The sequence below is a fragment of the Panthera tigris genome, chromosome X (assembly GCF_018350195.1).
Source record: "Panthera tigris isolate Pti1 chromosome X, P.tigris_Pti1_mat1.1, whole genome shotgun sequence".
In the NCBI taxonomy this organism is placed as follows: Eukaryota; Metazoa; Chordata; class Mammalia; order Carnivora; family Felidae; genus Panthera; species Panthera tigris.
This window is the reverse complement of record NC_056677.1, coordinates 39,194,967-39,221,279: the sequence shown is the minus strand read 5'-3', so window position 1 is coordinate 39,221,279 and position 26,313 is coordinate 39,194,967. Positions and strand designations below refer to the sequence as shown.

Here is a 26,313-nt window from a genome sequence, read left to right as displayed (position 1 = left end):
AAATAGTGTAAATTTACATCAAGATTAGAAACAAAAATCACAAATCTGAAGTTTATTCCTTAGTCTATGTGCAATCCATTATCTTTGTGACTTGGCTGTTAATTTTTTAAACATTTTTATTTAGGAACCAAAAGTGTAATAACCGTCATGGTTTCAAAACAAGACAGAAAAAACATAAAAGCAGTAAAAAAGTTCCTTACCTAACTTTTCACATTAAAAAAAAGTTGACCAAAGAAAGACTTAAAATTGCTAACTACCTTACAAAGAAATGACCAGCTAGGCTAGTTATTTTTTTTTTTTTTTCCAAGGAAAATTCTGAAGGGGAAAAGATAGATGAAAACCAATTCGTCAGCCCAGAAATAGAGAAATATAAAAGAGGTCGTTTTCAAGTCAGTAGTCTGTATGATTTTGCCAGTTTTGTCAGATATATACAAAACATGGAATTTATTATTCTTTTTTCTCTGAAGTACAGCTGATCAGCTTCAGGAGAGTCCCGGAGTAGGAGCAGTGCTCTCCCCTGTCCAGTTGGGTGACACTCCGCACTGGGAAGGTTGCATAGACACAGTTTTCAGCCAGCAGCCTTACGAGATAGCTACAAAAACCAGTGGTGCAGAACTGAGTTACTTCCTGAATAGCAGAAAAGGTCTCATGTAACGTCCATGGAACACTATCAAGATGAGGAGGATGGTAATGGAGGAGCCTGAAAATAAAAGGGACGTTACTTTGGTATTCGCACTGTTAACGGTGTTCCCTAGCTCAAGGCTACAGGCACAGTCGGCCTCTGAAGGTAGGCGAAGTAAGGGTTCTCAAGAAAGTTCAAGGGCCTGCTACACAATGTCAAAGAATAACTTCCCTTACCTTTCTCCCACCTGGGCAATTTTCCTAAGGGTTTGAGACCACTGCTCTACTCAGCGCACCCACCTTTTTCTGTACTTCGCCAATCGGTCAAAACCTCTTAGGATAAGTTATTAGGATGCCCGTATTTTAGACTGCTTCCAAACAAACAAAACAAAAAAGGCTTGTGGAAAATGATTTCACGGATTATAATTTCATCAGTGGCTCGCTTCAGAACCTGTCTCAACGAGATCATGTATTTTGCTGAACATAATTCCAGACCATTGTCTTCTTCTTCAAGCGATCTTGAAGACCATTTAAGTGAAAATGGGAGCTACATTTCAGTAATTCAGTTTCTGATCACTGATCAAACTTTTCTCACTAAGAGAAAAGTACTGGAGGAAGTCAACAATTCGTAAATTATATCTGTGTTTCTATTCATGAAACTATTGATACGCTAGAGTAAAAAGCTTCCCCCTAAGCATCTGCCGGTTAACATTAAAAACTGTGTAAAACTTGTAAGTATACTTGAATTTCATAAGGTTATGTAACGTACCAGGAAGTTAAGCTCCATCAAATATTCCCAGGAGGTTAATAGTTCTGGTAACGACAAAACTTTAAATAAATATAATTAGCTGTAAAAGCCCAAGTCTATTTAAGACCACACTTACGGATTCATTTTGTGGACACTAATAACCTATGTACACATTTTATCAACCGAAATCAAATGACACAAAGGCTATGACAGTGTTCTAAAAGCACAGAAAGATTTTAAAATGTCATTACTGTGACATTATTCAGCCTTGGACTCACCCAGGAAGAAAAGTGAAAATGAAATACGCCAAGTTCATAGGAATAAATACTTGGAAGGAATGATATGACTGTTTCCTCATGCAGTATCCAACAAGCAAAAGGAAAATTTAAATATTCCATTACCTCCTACTTTTCAGGTGGCAGAACAAACACTGCCGCTTCCCTATCCAGCTAAGTATGTACTCACATGTTCATTTCACTTACTAATGTAAATTGGTCATAGACTTGCATCAGGTCCTCCATTTTATACTGTTCTAGCACCACAAAATTTTCCAGGTTTCCGCTGGTTTTTCGTGCACAATCTTGGCAATGCACTATGTAGGTCTTTCGAGAATTGCTCTCATTAGTGACAAAGAGCAGATCAAAAACCTCCACCTATTTTTATGCAAGAGAAAAAGCATTCAGTGGAGATCATGGTATTTATTTATTGTACTGTTTTGGTATAACCACAGAATTCTGCTTTACGTGGAATTGTGGACAGTGATCTCTGGTTAAGAGTAGGTACTAAGGGGCGCCTGGGTGGCTCAGTCGGTTAGGCACCCAACTTCGGCTCAGGTCATGATCTCGCGGTCCGTGGGTTGGAGCCCCGCATTGGGCTCTGTGCTGACAGCTCAGAGCCTGAGCCTGCTTTGGATTCTCTGTCTCTCTCTCTGCCCTTCCCCTGCTTGCACGCTCTTCCTCTCTCAAAAATAAATAAACGTTAAATAAAAAAAAGAGTAGGTACTAAGACAAACATGGTCATGTCTGAGAATCTTTAAGAGAGCCAGGTATATTCTGCACCAAACCCAAAGACATGGGTGGCACTGCACATGTAGGGGAACGATCTCAGAGAATGACACACTCGTTACAACCACTGGCAAAAGCCTAGTTCAAAGGCTGATCAAGGTCAGCCTATTTTTGTTTTGAATCCAAAACACTGGCATACAACCAGAAGAAAGTGATTGTTATTTTCCATTTACTTGTCGGTACTCATCACGGAGTACTGTCTTCTCCCACAGACTGAGCTCCTCAGATGAAGACTATGCTTTACTCACTTTTGTACCTCCAGAACATACCACACTGCTCACACAAACCTCAAAACCTACGTGGTGAATAAATATAATCTGATTTTACAGATGAGGAAACTGAAGAGGTCAGTGACGGGGAGTATTCAGTTATAAGCCTCATGTGAGGGAACAGGAGTACAAGCAAAAAGTGTGCTCATGAGTATCGGATGATTTTAGAAATAATAACCTCTAACTTTTACAGAAAGACTGATGAATTGCTAAGGTTCAGGGGGGATAAGAAAGAACAGTTAGGGATAGGAGTCATTCTCAAATTCTGAAAAGCGTATACACTTTTTTTTTTTTTTTTTTGAGGCATAACACACCTATCTGATCTCCCAAAGACTTTTGAGAGAGAGCATGAGCAAGCGAGTGGGAGAGAAGTAGAGGGAGGGGAAGATTGAGACTCTTAAGCAGGCTCCACGCCCAGTGCATAGCCTGATGTGGGGCTCGAACTCATGACTCTGAGATCAGGACCTGAACCGAAATCAAGAGCCGGATGCTTAACTGAGCCACCCGGGTGCCCATGATCTCCCAAAGATTTAACTTTGGCCAGTTATACAACATCAGAATAGCTGATGGATTCAACCATTTCAAATAAACGTCAGTGTCAGAATACAGAATTTCAAGGTTTGAAATGGATCACTAATATCCTTGGCTTTGGCAAATCCTTGAATTTATACAATCAAATTCAATGAATTTATTCAATGAAAATACACTCATGACCTCATGTCTTCTTTGAACAGTGTGTTCACTAAAATCTCAGTATTCACCCACCATTTTACCATTACTATCAATGAACAACAACGTGAACCTCATGATCCGAACTAGAAAATTTGTAAGCATTCTTCAACCTGTCCCTCACTTCGGCCATTTGATGAGTTGTCTTGTGGATTTTACTCTCTAAATATTCTTGAATTCCTCTCCTTCTTTAATATTCGCACTACAATCTAGGGAAGGCCTTAGGATAACAACTCTTAATTAAGACCCCTGTAACATAGCTTCCTATCTCCATTCTCTCCAATCACATTTCTCTTTGAAACACATACCCACCGTTGCTGATGCTCAGCAAAGCTTCCTACCACCTAGACTCTTAAGTAGAATTTGCACTGCCTGTGTGCCAGCCACACTGGACGACTTAACCCTTTTCTGAATAAGCCATTCCATTTCCCAAGTCGTGGGCCTCATAATAACATTCACTCTACCTCTAATTCTCACCATTTTTTAGCCCACCGAAGTCATACTCACTCATCCTTGAAGGATGGACTCAAACTTTAATACTTTTGTGAACTCTTATACCGATACCAGGAGGGAAAATTAGGTCACCCTCCCCCTCAGTGTTATCGTAAGTCAGTAAGACCAACCTCACATTCACCACAGGCTCATGTACAATTAGTTGTTTATAACTGGTCTTCTCCGAGTAGAATGTAAGCTCCTTCAGAACAGGTACCACATTAATATTGGTTTCTGCTTCTCTTGCCAGCCTTGGCCACAGGAGATTGACCAATGTCTTAGGAATCACACTAGAGCGAACAGTGATCTGCCCGGAGCTGTACCAAGCTACATCCACTTTCCTGTCTTCTGCATACATCTGGATTATTCCCAGTTTAAAATCTCAAGACTAAACTTCTTGATGATCATCATTTGTTAAAATATCCCTCAGACAGAGGACACTGTAGTAGATTACTTTTAGAATTAATTCATTGTTACCAAAACAGTATGTCCTGAGATTCAAGTTTAATAAAATAGCTAAGTAACAAGAAAATAACAAGCCTGAACACAATGTCAATTGCAGGAAGCTGCAGGACAGAAGAGCATAAACACATTTCAAATAAAAGTAACTAAAGAGAATCCAAAAGTAGGGAGGTAAGAGGCTTTATAAAATAACAAGATTGAACACAATGTCAAATTCAGTAAGCTGCAGGACATATGGGTATACGTACATTTTAAAGAAAAGTCACTCGAGAGAAACCGAAAGTAGAGAGGTAAGAGGCTTTACAAAACAACTGTGGATAACATCGGTTACTTACCTCACAAATGCTACAGTAATGTGCAGGCTCTTCTTTTGTCCGCCCATGCCATATAATCTCTTTTCCTGCAGCAATGAGAGCTTCCCTCAATGTCTGACACTGCTTCAGAGTTCTCAGAAGACAATACCTATTATGGGGGAAAAATTATTTATGACCAGCAACAGAGGACTGGATGTTTTTAGCATAAGAGATGAACTACCAGAAATATAGAAATGCCAAGAGACCAGGTTGTAATATCTGTGACTTTATCTTTTGTAAATTTCTCAGATAGTGTCTTAATTAAAAAAAAAATAAGGCCAACGCTCAGCAAGTCTGATGACAATATTAGATCATTTAAAGATGAAAATGGGTATCTGAATATCAAAATATAGTGACCTTAATATAAAAAACAAAAACAAACAAACAAACAAACAAACAAAAAAAACAACCCTGACTCCTTGCTTAAATAGAAGTTGCTAGTTTTGGCTCTTATTTGGGCAAGTCAATTAACCTCTTTGGGAGTCAATGTCCTCACCCTTGACCTAAGGGGTATAAATTCCAGATATGAACTGCTATGATTCTATTAAGGCAGGAAGGCACATTATTTCTACCACTACTACCTGGACACTCGTAAACAGCATCGTCTGCGTAACTGCTTCTGAAACTTCTGAGTCTATACACAGAAAACCATTTATAGATTTAGGCACTACACGATACAAAATTGGTTTCTCTACAGTGCTAAAGAAGAAAAAAAGACATTACTTGATTTTAACTTGAGGATAATATAGTGGAATCTTTCATTTACACTACCACGAGTGAACTCTTCTTGTAGTAATTTATAACTTTTCTACACTCATGATACTAACGATACAGTGAATCCTCAATTTGTGCTGGTTTCCCTACAGTTTGCTGTCATTACTTGGAATTGTCTGCTAAATTCTCTTAACTCTCCTGTGAATTACTGGCTCAGGTTCTCCATTTGCAAGAGGCTGGACTAGAAGATCTCTGAGGTACTTTTCAGCTCTCAAATTCAGAGACAATGAAAATGCCCTAAAGAAAAGGAAATGGGTTTAGCAACTGAGTACTGTTTGAAAGCAAAGTTCCTGCCTACTTTATTCACTGCCTAGGACAGTGCCTGGCATATAGTAGGTGCTCAATAAACATGATTACTTAAGTGAAATTTAAAGTATCATAATAGCATATTTAATTTCTCTTAATTTACATTTCCTTTCTATTTCCTAAGTTACAAGGTCATAGCATTGTTACTCATCAGAACCCATGTAAATTCAAACCAAGGTAAAAAAGATGACTAAAAATATGTGTTAATTTATTTAACAAATATACAACAACAGCAGCTTTACAGTTGTAAGGCAGATCCTTTCAGTTTCATATTCAAAGAATTTCACTCTTAGTTTGGCTCCGGCAATTGTTGTGTTTAACTTACGTAGAAACCAAGTAAGCTTTAGATTCTGGTTGCAGGTCAAAGGTAGGGCAGCTGTGTGTGGAAGGGGCAGGAAAGAGGTGTCAGGGGAGGTAGCAAGTAAAAAGTCAGATCAGGGCAAAAAGAGAGGGCATGTAATTCCAGACTGTGCCACCAGCTCTTGAACAGTACCTGCTCCTCCCTTTTTAACCTCTCCGTGTCACATACAATTCGCCCCTGATGCCACTGAGCTTACTGAACAAGTTTTCCAAGCAGGGCCTCAAAATAAGGTCTCTTTCACAGGAAAGTAACGCCTAAAACTTTGCCGATACCTTTAGAAGATTTGCAGACTCCGCTACGCTCTTGTGTGAGAGAACAAACAAAAGTAATAATACAATAAAGGACATAAATAATAAAACGTAAGAAACAGGAAGCATGGTATTAGGGACTTGAGACATGTTATGCCACGTAACCCTGTGCAAGAGGCACATCTCCATCTTACGAATGAGCAAACTAGGGTTCAGAGAAGCAAAATTTGTGTGATGTCATAAAGCTTATTTTGAAATGGTTGGGCTAGGGGTTTGTAAAAACAAAACCTCCAGCCTCCGCTATCTCACACTGTACTCTCTTCTTGCTGGTCTCTCTTCCTGTCTTTCTACCTGCCTGCTCCCCCCGTCTTCTCTTTTGAACATGACATTCTTAAAAGCTCAGCAAATTTAAGTTTTTGTTTTTCAAACACACAGCCTGGCTTCTGTGGAGTACTACTCCACTCTACTCAGCGAATGAACTTTAACCTCCAATGCTACAGACCTCTTTGGTAGACTACAGTTTATAATTTATGGCTCATCGGGTAGTTTCACCCAGAAAAAGGCGATTAGTATGTATTTTTTTTCCTGCAAACAATGAAGGGTTAGAGCTAGGGTTATTAGGAGTAAATACTAAGGCATGAGTATTCTGCTTCTGGAATCACAGCTCCAGAATTTTTATTTTGGGAGACTAGAAAACCGTCAATTCAACTAATGCGATCTGACAACGAATCACCAAATTGTGGCTTCCCCCCCTTGTCCTTAGGTCTTTTCCTTCAAAGTTTTTGTTTCTTCCCATTTTCAAAAGGTAGCAGTTGAAACAGAAGGAGAATTGAGAGAAACAGAGGCTCTTCTGGAGTCCACAGCAATGAGCAGGTCCTAGAGAAAGGATGTGATTCAACTGAAGGGTAGGGAAAAATCCATAGAAAATAAAAACATTTGGGGAAAGGATTCCTAGAAAGATCTAATATTCAAGACTTAACAGTCACCTGTTCTGTTTTGGTTAATCACAGACTCTGATTTCATATGAAGACAACATTTGAGTGTATCGAAGAGCTTAAAAAGTAAGAATCAAAATCACTGTTGTCGTTTCCTCTTCACTTCCCTTTTGATGAGTTTTAATAAATTTATCTTACAGCAATGAAGAATGCAACTTGTTAAAAGCGAAATACAGCACTAGCAAAAAGTGTAAAAATGTAGAAGACAGAAGATGCTGTTTTTAACAGATGCATTTTAGGAACAGGATCAGAAATGATTTCAGGAGCTAGAGAAGCAGGGAATTCTTTGACTTTTAAGATCAGTCTGGTGTCAGGACCCAAGCCCTGTTTTTAGCTGTCTGGATGAAAGACTACACAAAAAGGCAGGGGATATTAAAGACAGCTCTAGCCTGGAAGAAAACCACAAGGAAGAGGCTGAGTGAGGGCTTGTTGTATTTGAGGTTACACAGTAGAATCTAATCCACCCCAAAAAGCCATCTACAAAGATGGACCCACAAGAGGGATGAACTTTTAGAGAACCATGTTACAAAGGGCCTAGAAATACAAATATACTTGAAATACCAGAATAAGAAAACTCAAGACAAATGTAAGGACAAACGATAATGTACAATATAATCATAATCAACACACTGGGCAAAAGATAAATAGACAAAAGTATGCCACGAATGCTAGAAGGAAGGAGAAGCTCATCTTCAGTTGAGGGGGGATGGGAAATCACAGCAGTTTCCATAAAGAAGTTGTCAATTTAAATGTGAGCAAGGAGAGGTGGGAGGAAAGGATCTTCTAGGCAGAGGGAATGCCATGAACAAAGCTAGTATGGGGATTATTTAGGGAACAAATAACTGTTCTTACAAGATTTTAATCTTGGGATGGGATTTCTGGGGACAGGAAAATAAAGGAACAAAGCCATAGTGACGTTACGTAATGTTGAAGTTAAGACGACACTGGGAACTACTCAGACATTCTGGGGGCAACCTGACCAAGTTGCCAAAGTAAGTTCCCAAATATCAGATGAAACATGGATGGGTTAACTTGGCGTGACACTTTCTAAATCTTTACGGTAACAATCTTAGCCACTAAGAAGTAGGTGGTGCACAAAATTAAAGTACACCAAGTGGTGCCTCGCCTTGACCAATCTTCCTGAAAAGAGCCACGCAGGCAAACTGAGCCAACATGTGAGCCTTTGAAACATACCTGCCACCTGTCACTCCAGGGGAACATTCCTCTAGGACAACAGGGAGTGTCTGAATGTCAGGAAGACATCGAACAGTTTCATTTGAACCAACCACATGGCGGAAAATCAAGGTCTCAGTCAATGATAAAATGGGTATCTTAAGAATTTTAAACTCTTGGATGGAAAATCAAGCATGAAAGCAAATGTTAACCATGAGGATGCAGAGTTTTAGAGTTTTTGGATTTTGTTTATTCAGTGTTCTCACAAAGCAACTGTAATGTTTTACACAATGGTGCTTTAGAAGACCCAGCCCCAGGACAAGGACACCAGGATCTACAGGCACAATGGACTGGTCTTCATGGCTAGCCCCTCTTATCCAATTATCAGGCCAACTGGCGATTACCAAAGAGTTGGACTACACCTCATTTATCCATTTAAAAATGGGAATCAAAGGGAAAAGGGAGCTAATACTGAACAGTTTGCTGTAACGTGTACTCAACTCAAAACCTCTGTGCTTGTGATGAAGTTTCTATCACGTAGATAGGGTAATAATCCATAATATGTGCAAACGAAAGGGGGAAACAAGAATACTGTTAGTTTTTTTTTTTTTTTTTTTAATTTTTTTTTCTCAACTTTTTTTTTTTTATTTATTTTTGGGACAGAGAGAGACAGAGCATGAACGGGGGAGGGGCAGAGAGAGAGGGAGACACAGAATCAGAAACAGGCTCCAGGCTCCGAGCCATCAGCCCAGAGCCTGACGCGGGGCTCGAACTCACAGACCGCGAGATTGTGACCTGGCTGAAGTCGGACGCTTAACCGACTGCGCCACCCAGGCGCCCCAAGAATACTGTTAGTTTTAAGCGATCTAATCTAGTCTAGGATGTTAGGGACTTGCCTGATCAGAGGATTCATCTAGGCCACTGTGAAAGAGATTCCCAGGGTTCTTCCCATACAGCTCTGAATTTACTTGTTAAGAACAGAGACTAGAGACCTAGTTAGTAAGAGTCTCAGATGATTTTTATGATCAGGCAAGTAAGAACCAGTGCAAACCTCTTACTTCTTAAGCGGTGAGATGGGAAACAATGTCGAAAACTTGTAGCATTATTTTTCAACAGGCCTTGGTATGATACCAACTTCACAAATGACATGTTTACCGTAAGACCATAGACAGAAAACTGCAGTGCAGATAAGAGAACATTCTAGAGCTAGACTGCCTGGGTTCAAATCCCAGCTCCACACATACTTCTTATCCTCCATGCGTCAGTTTCCTTCCTGCAAAAAGATGACACCTAACTTACAGTGCTATTGTGACAATTACATATGTTAGATAAAGTGCTTACATTAGTGCCTGGCAGTTAGTGGTATTTAAATTTGACACGTCAAATCCTTAAACCGTGTTGAAATGATTGTATCATGAATAAACCGAAGTTATTTAATTTGAAAAAACGGTGCAATGAGTGCCAACCAAAAGTGCAATAATTATACCAAAAAGAACACAAAACAGATTATTTACAAGTATTTGGTCGAGATCCCATTAGGTCAGGATTTCTCAATCTGGGCATTACTGTCATTTTGGGCTGGATAATTCTTTGCTGTGAGGGGCTGTCCTGTGCACTGTAGGATGTTTAGCAGTATCCCTAGCTTCTAGCCACAAAATACCCGTAGTACCCGTCCCATTCAAATCAGGACATTGCCCTCATGTTCCCTGAGGAAGGGGGCAGGAGGAGGCAAAACTACCCACATTTGAGAACCACTGCACTGGGTCCATGAATATTACCTGAAAACCGGAAGGTGATGGGGGTTTCTATCACTGATATTAATAACTGGAACTACAGCTACCATTTGCTGGGCGCTTACTCTGTGCTAAGACCCACATAATACTTGTGGACGTTATATTAGAAAGACAAAATTCTTATTCCCATTGTTCAGAAAAGGAAACAAAGACCAGTAGGGTTTGGTAATTTGCCCATTCCCCCCACCGCCAATAAATGGAGAAGGTGAGATTTGAAGGCAGGTTGGACTCCAAACAACTACACAGAGCTGCCCTGCCTGGAATATTTCCCTGAGGTATTAAATAGCACAGAATCTAAGACTTTGGAAAATTACACAGGAAAGGCAAATAACGAACATATAATGATCACATATACACAAAAGGCTCAGAGAAAGCACATAAAGCATTAATATTGTGCATATAAAATGGTACGTTTGAAAACAGAAATATAAAAACAGTGCTTTGTAAGTGGTCAAAAGAATGACAGAATGATATGACAAGAACTTAAGTTTGTGGGGGTGGTTTTTAATGGACTTGGTACTATTGAAATTTTAGACAATTTATTTTCAAGTATTGGCTTATAAGTTATTCGCATTTTTAGAAGGTATAATCACCTAGCAGATTACGGGGAGGTTGACAAGAGACTGTATATTGGGAAAATTAGCCTTCTACTCCTTTGCACACTGCCTGATATGCTCCTCCCAAATCTGAGACTTCCTAATATTGAACTTTTCAGAGGAAAACGCGGTATCTGGCATTCTGTTTTTGACATCTGAAAATGTACTAAACTACTTATCATCACAGCGGTTTCAGGGGAACTAACTAGTAGGAGGTGGCGAAACCAGAGTTTCCAATGTGTCAGAAACATACGATCATTACATTAACCTGCTAACAGCCTAACATGATTGCAGCAATTTAAGCTGTATTTGTTGGAATTGGCCTTCTCTACTGAGATTAAACCATTCAACTGCATCTGAGAGAATCTACTGCTCTGAAAGCCTGTTAATCTACAGGGAAATCTCATCAGTACCGGCTCCAGAGCTCACTTGCTACACTATCATTTGATTCCTTTTCAAGGGTCCTGTTAAAAGGAATACTTCAATGCTAAAACATAATGAATATACGAGTCTTATGAAAGTGACGTTAAGAAGAGCCTCAGCACTACGCAGGGAGAAAATGCAGGCCACGGCAATGTATCTCAAATATCTGAAAAATGGGAATTATGAATTTTCAAAGAACGTTTCTCTTAGCTCCCAACCAGTTTTAAAATTAAAACCAAAGGGTAAAAACTGTATATTCTGATGAAGATGGATAAACAGCAGCAATAATCTCCCCACCTTCGATTTTAGGTGTTAAAGTAAAACCTCATTCATGCAAGACCCACTAAGGAGACCACCTATGACATAGTTTTACACTGGAGTGGGAAAGGGGTTTACTAAAAGTAAATGCTGTCAATAGTTCTCAAAAATGTACAACCCAAATAAAATTATGAGAAAGCAAATTCACAACATGGAACTCTGTGTAACACAAAAGTCTGCCCTCTTCAAAAAAAAAAAAAAAAAAAAAAAAAATCACATAAAAAGACTTGACTTGTAGATTTAAAAGAGACCGAAGACACAATGTCTGCATACTGAATTCAGTGTCAGCATAGGGGCTGGTGGGGTGGAGAGATTTAAGAGCTACAAAAAGACATTTTTGGGTAGTTGGGAGAATATCGAATGTAGACTATTAGCTAATTACTATTGAATTTCACATCTTAAATATGTTGAACAGTACTGTGGTTACACGAGAATATCCTTATTCTTAAAAGATGCAGATTGAAGCATTTGGGGTCGTATCATAATGTCTGCAAATTACTTTTTCGTATGGCTCAGCCAAAAAACTCTGTGCCATGCGTGTGTATACAGAGACTGCTAAGTGAATGTAGCAAAAACTTATCTGATGACTCCAGATGAGGTTAGATCAGGTATTCACTGTACTCTTCTTTCAACTTGTTTGGCAGATTTTAAAAATTACAAAATAAAAAGTTGGAGGAAAAAGTAGAAACCAGTTCGGGAGCGGGGGTGTGCAGCAATGCGTTATAAGCAAATACGACGTATTTTACAGAAGAACAAGATATCACACTGGAAAGCTCGTCACAGTTCCATGAATTAAAGGAAACGATCGGTAAGCGGCCTCAGGTTTACAGTCTTTCTCCTTTCATTTCTTTGTGTGGGCACTGTTCTACTTTAAAAATAGCTAATGGTTCAGAAAATTTAACTTGTACCCCTTAGGAGGGAGTCCCCGTCAGCTGGCTGAAAGCCATAAATGTGTACCTCAGACTCCTTCTCTAAGCAGTAGAGCCCTCTAGCCATCTGGTGACCTGACAGAGACTCCCACTAAAACATCATGCGAGGAACTGACGTTCTGCATGTCTAAAGCCCACCAAGCTGGTAATCCCAACCCACACCTAACTAGGTTCCTCTCTTCTTCCTTGATCCCTAGCTTCATCAACTGCACGAAAGTCCCGCTGCCCGGCCCAAGGCAATGCCCCGGGAGCACCCGCCTCCACACCCAGTCTGTCACCAAGTGTCATCTATTTTACCCTCAAACCTTGGTCTCTCCTCTTGTCTGAACTGCAGCGACTATTCTCATTTATTCCTCTAAATCTTCTGTGCTCCATTTTATGCTTCATCTTGCCGCCAACTGATCTAATATGCAAATATGATCATCATTCAAAAGATTTTAGCAGCCGTTGCCAATGTGAAGTCTACCTGAAATTTTTCGCAACAAAAGTTTAAATCCATACTCTTCAGCTGATGTGAAGAAGTAGGGCTCAGACCCGAAAAGACATTTAAAAGTTTGGTCTCAAGAAGGAGAAACTAAGTTTGCTTATGATGTATGGGGTATGTGGAAAGAAGTTTTTATGTTCATTTAAACAGTTGAAGGAAATCAAAAGAGAGAGTTACATACTGAGCTTCCACTGCCATTTTTCTAAGGAGTTAGGCTGTTAACTTTACGAGTCAAGTTCACTGCATTATGAAATGAAAGAAGTAATCAAGATGATGAACAGTCTTTTGACCATGCCAACAACGTAGGAGGTATTTGGGAGAATGTGAAGCAGAGCATGAAGATTAGAGTATTTTAGTTAAACAGCTAGGATGTAGAAATTGAAAGAGATTGCTACATGACTTACTCAGATAAAGTACTTTATGGAACTGGAGGACTCTAAAGGACCCAACTTGAACTTGGAAAGTGCAAAGAAAAAAAAAAAAACACCAAGAATAACGCTGACTTGTTTAAGCAACTACAGGTAATTCATTCTCAAAATGGTATCAAGGAATTAGCAGGTGACAACAGGAGATAGCACCATTCTCCCACTATTAAATCCCTTGGTGCAAACACACTTTCAACCTCTTATACTACTGCCAATTTTTCATAAATTTTACGTAAACTCATTTGCTGTCAAAACTTGACTTGAGGCTATAAAATAGTTTTCACTTAGCTCATCAGAGTGACTGTAAGATTTACTGCAGAAATACTAATGTGTTTGGTTTCAGGATAACGTCACAGACCCTACTCGAAGGACAAAACAGATCACATGCGCCTTGTATTACTGTTCTAAACCCAAGGAATTCTGAATACCGAGCTACATTTGGCCGAAGGGGTTTAGGATAAAGGACCATGGAGCTGCAGTCCTGCTACTTCTGTGGGGCCCTTCCTAAATGTACCCCTCTCTCAGAAGTGCCTTGCTCTGTGCTCCCTCACTTTTTTAAGCAGTATCTTCACAAGCAAAGATCACGTATTTGAACGTATTGACTATTTCCCCATTTATTATAAGCGGCCTGAGAAGTCATCAAATCCCTTTCTCCCCAAGCACGATACCACAGCACCAACTCAGTTCACGACAAATATCAAACAAATATGAAGGCACGAAAAGAACTGGGTAGAGCTGAACGGGTGAGGAGATGTGAAGGCACAAGGCAAATTTTGCTTACATTCTTTTTGATTACAACTTAGCTACGAAGACCTAAAACAGAAAAGTCACAGTGTTGATTCACAGTATTTAAGAACCAAAAACAATTAATTCAGGGAGGAAGTTAAGCTCCAATCCACTTCTTACATGGAGCAGATACTTTTTTTCTTTTAAAACAGGCTACAAGTCACAGGTTCAATGTGTACGGAATGGATCGTTTACCAAAAGAGAATTCAAACAAGGAGAAGAAAGGGGGGAGGTGTAAACATTGCGGTTCAGATTAGAGGCTTCAAAATGTGAAAGAGAGTAGTAAAAATAAAATGGAAAATTCAAGCACTCATCGGACGGCATCGGTGGGAACAAGAGCTGACGAAGTAAGTGGGGGTCGGATCTGAGGTACAAATGGGGATTTTAAAGAAAGAATGAGCTCGTGCGTGTGCCTCTGCATGCTCGGATCAGTTGGTCACTGGGGAGCGCAGCAAGAGAAGTGACTGGGGCATATCAAAGGTAGAAAAAGCCAAGTGCTATGGATGGTGGAGTAAACAGGAGATGAAGAAAACGACTCCAGGCAGAGGAAAGGAATGCCAAGAGAGAACCATTCCTTAAGAATTGGTACAGCTCACAGGCCAGGACAAACCGATACCAGGCTTGAGGACCAAAGCAATGATGTGGGTACAGTTTTACAGCAACGACGAGCCTGTGGAAAACGACCCCCTCTATTTCTGTAACGATATATTCCCCATGCTCTCCTCTGGCCTTTAGTTCGTTCACCTATCCGCTTTTCTTAAATGAAAGTATTCCTCTAAGCTCTGTCCCCAGCTCCTCCCCTTTTCTTTCTCTCAAGGCAAAACCAAACGGCTAGATAGAAGACTCCCTAGTCTGCCAGCTTTAACTTCGCTCTCTGGAGTTCTGCATTTCCTACAGCTTCCGCTATACAGCTCTATGCAACTATTTTACCGGCTCCTCAAACTTGCCACCGCCCCCAAATGAAGTCCCGTGCCACAGATACGTACAAGTGGCTTTTACGCAAGACAGCTATGGGCTTAAATCTCGGCTCTAACCAACTGGGTGACCGTGGGATGCTGAGGTATAACTGAGATACAGTCTGGGAAGCACTCTTCTTAGTGCTCAGTGAAGCACCAAACTTCACTTATTAGCTGGCATTATTACTAAAACCATCTAGGATCCAGACTTGAAAACCCAAACTACCTGTGATTCATTCCTCTCTCTTACCATGCAAAAACTTCCTCTATTTACTTCACTGCTAGAAAGATCTGTAGGAAACCCAAATTAGATCCTAATAGTTAAAAACCCACCAAAAGCTAACAGAACAGACTTAGCGATCGGCACACAATACACAATCCACCAAGAACTTTTACAACTGTAGCTTATTCTACTATTCGCCACACACTTGTCCTCAAGCTCGAATGTACGCCAACTGTTGTTAACACGTACGTAGCAGAGTTGTGCCCTATATCCGTTTAAGATCATGCAAATATCCAGGCTGGAAGAAGTCGGGGGAGGGAGGAGCCAAAGAGGTAGGTGTTGGGGACAGAATGAGAGCAGGGGGAAAAGATGAGCTGGCCCTCTGGGCAGCAGGACTTCCTCTGAGCCTCTCACAGAGCAAGCAGTTTTCCATGCCGAGTATGATCCTAATAGTACAGTAAGGCCCTCCACATAAGCCAACTATTTTGCCTGGTGCTCAAGTGAAGAAAAGGGATTTATTCCCTCATGGGAGGAAAATGTGACTATGCTGGACTGAAGGACATGTGGTATGTACTCCTTTGTAGATGAACCGAAGCATCTTTCTGCTGGCGCAAGAGTTGGGTCTTAAACTGACTTTAGGTGTTACTCCTCCGTCCTCTGTCCTCTCCCTGCCTCCAAATCTTTACCCTTCGCACGAATTATCTGCTTCCCAGAGTACACTGACTTTTCTGAGTCCGTGGAGCTGGAAAAGAATCCAGTGGACTTGTCGTCGTATTTCGTTCAATCTACTTATTTATATGCATTTTTCCTTCAAGACAAGACCTACACCTGATACAGCTGGACAAACACACATACCCTCTGTGCCTAGCCCAGAGCCTTGTAACGTAGTCAGTGAATATTCATTAAACAAAGTACAAATGAAAGAAAGCGAACAATGCTGGCTGGGGAAAAGTACATTTGTAGCAACAGCTGAACGACTATGGTTTAAGAGGGACGTTTCTGAAGCAAAGTTTAGGGGTCTGAATTTATGGTGAACATTTACAATCAGTGTAATGACAAAAGGAGCCTGCTAATCACATCTCATGACAACTCAAGCTGGGAGCAGAATTCTTAATATAACGAGGGACACAATCAAGATTCAAATGATTGAACATTTTGTAGCGCAGAGTAAAACGAGAGTCAAATGAGTATGTAAGTGCACTCAGGTTAAAAAAAATAAGGTAAGTAGGAGGAAAAACCGTATCGTGGGTAATTTTGAGTTGGAAACCAGCCAAATTGGTGTGTATCCAATTTCAACACAACACAATTTTAAAACAAAGATGATACGAGGGTGGATACTCAACATTTCCAATGTTAAGAGGGATAATGATAAACTGGAAGGAGTTCAGAAGGATGGCAAGGATGATGGGGGCGGAGGGACGGACATGATAGAAGTAGAAGTGAGAGATGTTTAAATTAACGTGGGCCAGGTAGGAAGAACAGGATATGACAATGATCTTTCCTTGATTCCTGTCAGATATAATGAGATAAAAGGACAGACAAGTCCTCACACCCCACCACCAATTACATTTATAGAACACGGTCCCCAAGATCCAACTTTTTAAAAGGATTTGTACATCACTTGCTATGATTTGGGTTTCATTACCTCGTGTCTCTCCTACTACTTCTGCCCAGGCCTAAATAAAATACTCCAAGTGATAAAGGACTGTATCGTAAGATAATCCAGAGGCGTGTTACCTTGGCCACACTATTTCTGTGTGAAGGAAATTTTGGACTTAGGTTTGAAAGCATTTTATTAAGGCAGGATTACTTTTAAATGACAGTATTTTGAAAATAACATATGGTGACCAAATTAATATAGCTGCAGGAGAAATATTTAACGTAAGTACTACTTTAACAAAGACGAAAACTTATTTTATATCAGTGAGTATAAAGCAGTGTATTCCAAAGTGAGTTTTTGAGATCAATCCCTTAAAAGATACTGGTCAAACAAATAAGTTTGGGAAATACAATACATTATAGAACCCTCTTCCTTCCCCATTCACAAAACACACCAGCACTTACAGTCTCTACAACAGTTTACAAAAACTAATAAAAGAATAAAGGACTTGTAAAACTTTATCTAATCCATCTTTTTCTGTATTTCTTTGACCAGAATCCCCCACCTTTCCAGGGTAGGGTCAGCAGTGGTAGAAAATACAGTTTAGGGAAACACTGCTATATAGCACTGTTTGAAAATAATACTTCTGAAAATATTTGCAAAATAGCTAGGACAGAAACTGACAATAAATGAGAAGCTTACTAGGATATACATATTCAAACAACTTGCATTAGGTGTTTAAAGCAGCTAAGAAAAGGGACAATTAAAGAAGGATGATCTCATTAAAACAATTAAAAACTTGCTGTTTTAGTTAAATCCCTATATTAAATGCTAATTTTTCTGTACCAGCAAATTATTTTGTGATGCCATTCTCTCCCCGTGATACTAAGGGCAGTCTTTCGATATTAAAACTCAAGTTCTCCTAGGAACCAGGTGGTTCACAGGGTAGTGGGGAAGCACTGGTCTGTGAATCTACAGGTTTAGAACCATCCATGTGCCTTCATTCCTCTTCGCACCATAGTGTCCTGACTATTTGGAAGGGAAGAAAACTTTTACTGTGTGGATTCTCATATTACATTTTACTAGACTTCTGGACCATTTTGTTGTGATGTCAACAGAATTCAATGGGAGGGGGGGGGAAGTACTGAATAGTTAACACTCCCCAAAAAGAGAGGGACTACAGCAGTTTTAGAAAGCACTTACTTAATCATTTCAAAAAGCTTTGGATCTGAGACCTTGATATTTCGTGCCATATTCCAGGAAAGATGAACCATGGGTACTATTGACTTCACACTTTGCAATTTGTTCCATTCGTACCGTTCCACTGCCAATTTATACTGGCAGGCTAGGAAAAAAAAAACAGTTATAAAGCAACCCAAAGTACCAAAAGATATGAAGTTACCATTATCACCTCCTCAGATGATATCATCAATACCAATTCTGAAAACCTCAAAACATTACAAAAATAATTTTTATGTTTCTTTGATAATTATGGTCATAACAATAGTAGGGAACACACAAAGAGTGCTTACTGTAACTATGTGCCAGGCATTGTGCTGAGCTATTTTTATACATTATCTCATTTAATCTTTATCATCACCTTATTAATTTTATTATTCCCATTATACAGATGAAGAAATTGAGGCCCAGAGAGGTTATATAACTTGCCCAAAGTTGCAAGAGCCAGGTCCTGGTCCTAATCCAGGTCGTTCTAGCTCCAAAGGCCATATTCTCAATCTGAAGTATCTACTGCCTGAAGGCAGGCATAATTCAAACAGATTTTGACATAATAGGGCTATTCATATGATATAACCACATAAAAGAAACATTTCAAAGAATGAATAACCACTCTACTTTGCCTTCTCCCATAAAGGGTTTCCTTTATAAAACAAAATCAAGCACTCTAAAAATTATGAAAAGTATATCTTCCTTGTATATAAAGACGTAAATTTATTATTTGCTGAGATCTATGGTCTTGGATTTCTACCTACTAACTTGAATTCAATTTCTTGTACTACAAATAAAAATTCTACTCAAGGAGATACAACTTTTCCTCTAATTTCTAGTGAGTTATATTCCAAGAAAAAAAAAATAAACCTATCAGATACAATCTTTTATAAATTAAACTGTTTTGGGTTTTTTTTTTTTTAGCATATTCTTTAAAATACCTGTAAGTGGACCAACATTCCAAGCAATGTTGTTGCACCAGCCAATAGCCTGAACCCAATGAACAGTGCCTGCATTTATCCAGACCAAATCTCCAGGTCGCTGAATAAACCTATACACTGGAACATTTGCTTCATAAAGATCTTCAAGGTTAGGCCACCAAGAACCCATTAGGAAATTCAAATTATTTCTGAAATAAGAAAAAAATAATGCGAATGGATCAAATACTTTAATAAACTACTTAGTAAGACTGGAAAACAAGGTCAAAAGTTATTAAAATATGCTCTTTTGGCATTGCACTGAAACATAATTGCCCGTGGAAGAAGAACTACTCTATGAAAAGTGAGTGAAATTACAGTTAAGTACTGACAACTTCTCCAACGATCAGTACTACGACCTCAAGCTGATTTTTCCAAGATCCAAATGAAATCTAAAACTCCTTTTAAGTAACACATACATGAACCTTTCCTTTCCTTTCCCCTTTCCTTTCCTTTCCTTTCCCTAAAAGCTATCTGACTGAACCCTTCTTCCTGGAGTACCAAGAAATCTCTAAAACGTAAAGGGAAGGTACATGTAAGTATTAGGAACTTCCATTTCTGAGGGAAGGTGGAAAACAGAACGGTCTCTACTGCTGTTTTGAATCCTAAGTAGGAAAGGGGGACAGGATGTCAGCCTCTACTGTTCTGAAGACTGCTTACCTAAAACTAGGCAGCTGAAACCAACGGCATAAAAAATGAACAATCACACACATGCACAAATAACCATCATCACTGCCACCACCACCAATACACTTTGGAAACACTCTACGGACCCTAGCAGCGAGCTTTTACTTAAAAATCTGGCCTTTTATTCTACCTTGTCAAGATACAATGTGAAGTATTTTTTAAACTATATAGCAAACTTTTCCTACAGAAGAATTTTATAAAATTAAATTGGCTATGTTTGGGGGAAGGAAAAACTTGCAGAATGGAAATGTTCCTTTCCTTAAGATCTAAGAAAACAGTCTTCACTGTATTTCTATGTCCTGCGCCGAAGGATAAAGTGTACTTTGAAATTATTCTCATTGGTTTAAATTTAATTTTTTGTCTAGATCAAGGGCTGGCAAACCAGGGCCCGTGGGCCAAATCCAGCCTACCTATTTTTGTAAATATAAATTTTACTAGAACACAGCCATGCCCATTCACTGGCATATTATTATGTGCGATTGTCTATTTACTGCAGTGACACAGTTGTGACAGAGACCATATAACCTGTAAAGCCTAAAATATTTATTATCTGGCTCTCTGTGGAAAAATCTCACCAACCTGTGATGTAGATGGAATGTCTGCCTTATTTTTTTCCTTGAAAAAAATGCAAGGCTGCTCTTCAAAGTCTAGAACAGACTGCCAATGGTAGCCTAACTGCAAGGGATATGGATTGGCTTACCGTCTGTGATAACGCTAAGTAGATATACAGTCCAGAAAAACTTGCCTATGAAGCAAAATATGATTACAAACACAAATCCTGTTCCCACTTCACCCACGTGTTGCCATCATAAAATTGGAGAAAACGTTCTATCCAAAAGCAAGCAAAAAACACCCCCCCAAAAAACAAAAAATTAAAGTTACTCAAAAAAGCATCCTTTTTATCATATATTCAAGTGAATGGTTATTTCAAGACAGATATTGTTTAAAGTCGTAACACAAGCTACAGACATGGTCAACATCAGTCAGTATCAAAAGCAACAATCCTTCTGTGAAACAAAATTACACTGAAATGCTGAAGTAGCAAGTGCTGTTTCTGCAGCTTAAATTTACCTAGCCCATCATACCTTGATATTTTCATTATCTCCAAGTTCACACTTTTTAGACATGATCTGTCTCTTCCAATTATCTTTGTTCCCAGGTTACCTCCCCATTTAGAGAAGGGGAAAAAAAACCCCCAAAATTCTAAATCCTAGATTGTAAATCCCTACTCAGAAATAATGAATAAGGATCAGTGCACTGTAGCTGTAATAATATACCACTATCTCACAGTTTAAGAAATACAAATCTTTCTAGAGCGCGATGGAGATTTATTTCCTACACAGCACTGCTCTTTCTCTGCTACTACCAGATTGCTGGTCCATAAAAGTAAGCACAGATTAAAGTAGATCAGGTTATTTCATCAGAGCATCTGAAACTTTAAAATTTCACATCTTTGGATTTCTTATCAGAAAGGAAATCTGTATGTTAAATAGCAGAAACAGTGAAGGGTAGTTATCTTTTGCTTGTATATAAGGAAATTTGGGACTAATGTGGGGTTCTGGGTAACTATATTTACACTTCTTACTAAATCAAGACATTTACGGCAAAGATCCTGTAACCCAAAATAAAAAAATTACAAGTTAGTATGTGGAGTATGTGTGTAATTAGTTTTCAAAGTCTCTCATAATGTAAATGTTTTGGGTGGTTCCCCCATTATCTTCTTGGGGTGGGGAGAATAACACCAAATGTATATATAATTTATGCTTTTAACCACAATAATTCTTCAATGTTATTACTAACTGAAAATATCAGGTGCTTACATAATGGAGTACTTTCCAAAAAAAAAACCAAAAAAACAAAGGAGAGAGTAAGTTTCCATTTAGACAAATAATTAAGTTTAAATCAATGAGAATAATTCCAAGGTACCCTTTAACACAAGATAAATAAAGGAAGGCTATTTCTAGGAGCTTAAGGAAAGGAATACCTTCCACTATGTGAGTTCCTTCAATTATAGAAAACAAAATCTGATGCAGTTGATTACATTTTATAAAATTCTTCTATAGGAAAAGTTGCCAATATAGTTTTAAAAAGAATTGACATCATAGTGATAGGGCAAAGAGTAGGATGTTCAAGCTTGAGTTATTAATAACCTATAACAAAGGTGCTCAATCACAGAATTCCTTCCACTTCTAAAACCACTTACAGTAAAATAATTTCTCTTGCAATACAGACCTCCCACATGAGCCTGTATTTACGCATCAATTGTTTAATTAACCTAATAAACAACTCAACCTTCCTATCCTCTAAATTCAAGACTGTTACTATACTATTGCATGGAGTGCTTTCAGAGCATCTTTCTTAAAGTATTCTCAGTAATACAAAATAATAGGTTTGGAATCAAATCAATTTAAATGAATGTTTTGCTGAACGGTAAGCTGGTTACATACATTAGGATATCCAGTAAGTCGTCCTTTACAATTACTGTTTTTAAATAATTATGTTTAAAGAAAATTTAGCTTGGAAACCTACTTTTCACAGAAGTCATTCAAAACACCCCAGTAACCTTCTGGGACAACAAACCATTCACAGTCACCTGGACCAATATTTATGTTAACTGAACAGAAGTTGTTATTTTCTTGGTGGCCTGAAATGTGAAAAGAAAAACAGTAATTAGCATACTATAAATTCTATAGAAAAATAGGTCTTTAGAAATGAGACCTCAGAAATGTTCAGCAAAGAACGTTCTAGTGGTATTCAGGTGTCTGTCATCATTTTTGTGTCAAGTCTAGTTTGAGAGCAGAGTTTGGTCAACTCCTAACTTATTTAGTAAGAGCTTCTGCAGAGGGCAGCCTAAATCATTATTAAAAGCTCTAGAGCCAGGCTCCTAAGCTTACGAACCTGGGCAAGTTGCTAAACCTTTCTGACTCAGTTTCCTTACATTTAAGATTAGATAATAACAATTCCAATAAATCATTCTGTTGTTTTGAGGATCAGTGAAAGAATGACCGCTTCGAACAGCACCGAATACATGGTAAGTAGCAGTAGCCATTATTGATATCGTTACCACTTCTTTGTGAACTAATCCCCATTTCTCATGAGTAGTATTTGGACATCAGTAAAAGAGGCAAGAAATCTGGTTTTCAAATATAGCTGTGGGAGTACCATCAACAAAAATAATGGAGCAGGTAACTCTGGGGAACTTTCCAGAAACACATAAAACAAAACAAAACAAAACAAAACAAAACAAAACAAAACAAAACAAAACAACCTAGTAAAAACTGCCAGAAGCAAACTTACCAGAACTCTGGGTGATACTCCAAGGTTTACAGCAACCAAGTGAATGGATGGATGACCAGAAGAAAGAGAACTTAAAACCCAGTAGGAGATGTCACTCTAACTTACCTTATTCCCACCCACATCACTAGTGTGTCAGTGGACTTAAAAATGGTGGTCTTGTGTTAACTGTGTGAGTGTTCCTGGTTCTGGAGAGAGCAGAGTGGATCCTGCTCCCAAAGAATTAGTTTTTCTGTTTTGACCTGACTGGAGTTTCCCAAAAAGACTGACACAAGGAGCTTCACTCTATCAGGGCAAGTGGTTCAGTGAAGGTTCTCCCCAAAACACTGAAAGACCAATGAACAAGCTGATGCTACCAGGGGCAAAAAAACAAAAAACAAAAAACACCCCAAAGAAACCAACAGCTGGGGCAAACAACAGACATACAAAAGGCCTAAAAGAAAGGCTGGAGAGTGAGATTTGTGGGGGGGAATAAGGACTTTGAAAAGTTCCTGTGAATACTGGAGAATTTAGAAAGCGACATGCATACCCAGAGCAGGGAGCATGTTCAGGAAAACAAACAAACACCTAAGACAATAAATTTTAACTTCTTGCTAATCTTTAGGCTCAGTGCAAGCGAGGAGGTAAAGGCTACAAGTACAATTGTAAGCAGCATGGCTAAGTGTAGAAGGAATGATTGAACACAGAGGCGATCTGCAAAGACCTAGAGAATTATTTTTTTCTTTCCTTCCTGTCCAGGTTTTCCATTCTTCTTTCCTTTTTTGCATAAAGCATTGAAGGAAATCTCTCTCAGGTCACTGGTTAACCGCTGAGATAATGGAAAAGAGACTTCAGTATTCAAGCACACCAAGGAATACAGTCTTTGTGAAAAGACTGTGGAAAAGTCACTGAACAAACTGTAGCCCACAACAAGCAAGAAACCCTGGATGTAATTGCCGCACGATAATATTCAATATGTCAAAATATCAGCACAGTGCTATGCCAAAGGGAGAGAGACTTCGGGGACCACATCCAACAGAGAACAGAGTCTTTTTTTGGGGGGGGGGTAATTCTCAAAGTCAGTTTTCAACAAAAAATTATAAGGTTTGCAAATAAACAAGAAAAGTATGGCCCAGTCACAGGAGGGAAAAAAGAGGAAGAAATTAACAAATTTATTCCTGAAAAAGCATGGACATTGGATTTACTAGCCAAACACTTTAAATCAACTGTCTTAAATACACTTAAAGAGCTCTATGAAACCATGAACAAGAACCACAGGAAACAAGGAGAATAATGTCTTACTTAACAAATTGAGGTTATTAATAAGGAGACAGAAATTACGATACAATTTTGAAGCTACAAAGTACAACCAAAATTAAAAATTCACTAGTGGGTTTCAAACAGCACATCTGAGCAGGTTAAATAAAGAATCAGCAAACTTGTGGAAAGATCAAATGAAGCCAACCATTTTGAGAAGAAAGAAAATAGAATGAAGAAAAATTAACGGAGCCTAAGAGACCATCAAATACACTAACATGTGCACTGTGGGAGTCCCAGAAGAAAAGGACAGTAAGAATATATAAAAAATGGTCAAAAACGCCCCAAATTTGACAGAAGACATGCAACTATACATCAAAGACGCTAAAGAAACTCCGAAGTAGAAAAAACTCAAAAGAGATCCACACAAAGACACCTTACAGTCAAACTATAGAAACCCAAAGAGAATTTTGAAAGCAGGAAAAAAGAAGTGGTTTGTCACATACATGGGATTATCATTAAAATTAACAGCTGATTTCGTATCAGAAACCATGGAGGCCAGAAAGCAACGAGGTAACACATTTAAACTGATGAAAGAAAGAAAAAACATGAACCAGGAATTTCGTATCTGACAAAACTATTCCTCAAAAATGAAGGAGAAACCAAGACATTCTCAGATAAATACAAGCAGAAGGAGTTTGTCAGTAGCCAATCTACCATAGAAGAAAATGCTAGAGGCTGAATTTTCAGGCTGAGTTGAAACAACACTACACAGTAATTCACAGCCCTATGATGAAGAGATAAAGATCTACAGTAAAGCTAACTGCCTAAGTTGGAAGATGCACACTTTCCGATTTTGAAACATACCTCAAAGCTACAATAATCAAATCAGTGTGATATTGGCATAAAGACAGAGATAGAAATCAATGGAAGAGCATCAAGATTCCAGAAAGCAATGCATACATATGTGGTCAACTGATTCTCAACAAGGGTCTTAATAAGACCATTCTACAGAGGAAAGAATAGTCTTTCCAACAAATGTGCTGGAACAACGGGATAGCTGTGTAATTTGGACACTTAGAGTTCATACCATATACACAAATTAACTTCATATGGATCAAACATCTAAATATAAGAGCTGGAATTATAAAAATCTAAGAAAAAAAACAGGGGTTAAAACTTTACGACCTTGGGTTCAGCCGTGGTTTTTTACATAGAACACCAAAAGCACAAGGAACCAAACAAAAAATGGATAAGCTGAACGTCATCAAAATTAAAACCTTCTGTGCATCAAAGAACACTATCAAGAGAACGAGCCAACAACTCACAGGATGGGAGGAAATATATGCAAATCATATACCTGATAAGGGATTAATATTCAGAATATAAGCTCCTACTATACTCAACAACACAAGGATAAATGACTGAATTAAAAAATGGGCAAAAGACTTGAGTGGACATTTTTTCAAAGCAGATAATACAAATGGACAGCAAGCACATAAAAATCAAAACCACAGTGAAAAACCACTTCACATCCATTGGGTCGGGCATAATAAGAAAAAAAAATGGAGAATAATCAGTGTTGGTTAGGAAATGGAAAAACTGGAACTCTCACACATTGTTGGCATGAATGTAAAATGGTGCAGTTACTGTGGAAAGCAGTTTGGTAATTCTTCAAAAAGTAAACGTAGAATCACCGTATGACCCAGCAATTTAAATCCTAGGTATATAACCAAAAGAACTGGAAGAAACAGGGATTCTGAC

General features: G+C 38.7%; 1 protein-coding gene across 16 annotated transcripts in view; it reads right to left on the bottom strand.

The window, feature by feature from the left end:
- Window positions 1-304: 304 nt before the first annotated feature.
- Window positions 305-26,313, bottom strand: part of KDM6A (lysine demethylase 6A) — a 205,946-nt gene continuing 179,937 nt past the window's right edge. For 8 of the 16 annotated variants that reach the window (XM_042973853.1, XM_042973856.1, XM_042973858.1 and 5 more), the window contains 6 exons: window positions 22,549-22,663; window positions 19,297-19,484; window positions 18,332-18,473; window positions 4,721-4,847; window positions 1,835-2,022; window positions 305-700 (listed from right to left, as the gene is read on the bottom strand). In XM_042973853.1, coding sequence (XP_042829787.1) covers window positions 448-700; window positions 1,835-2,022; window positions 4,721-4,847; window positions 18,332-18,473; window positions 19,297-19,484; window positions 22,549-22,663 — 1,013 coding nt within the window. In that variant the 3' untranslated portion in view covers window positions 305-447. Of the gene's footprint in view, window positions 701-1,834; window positions 2,023-4,720; window positions 4,848-9,377; window positions 9,869-18,331; window positions 18,474-19,296; window positions 19,485-22,548; window positions 22,664-26,313 lie in introns of those variants that run through there. The other 8 variants (XM_042973860.1, XM_042973862.1, XM_042973864.1 and 5 more) reach the window with 2 other exon arrangements.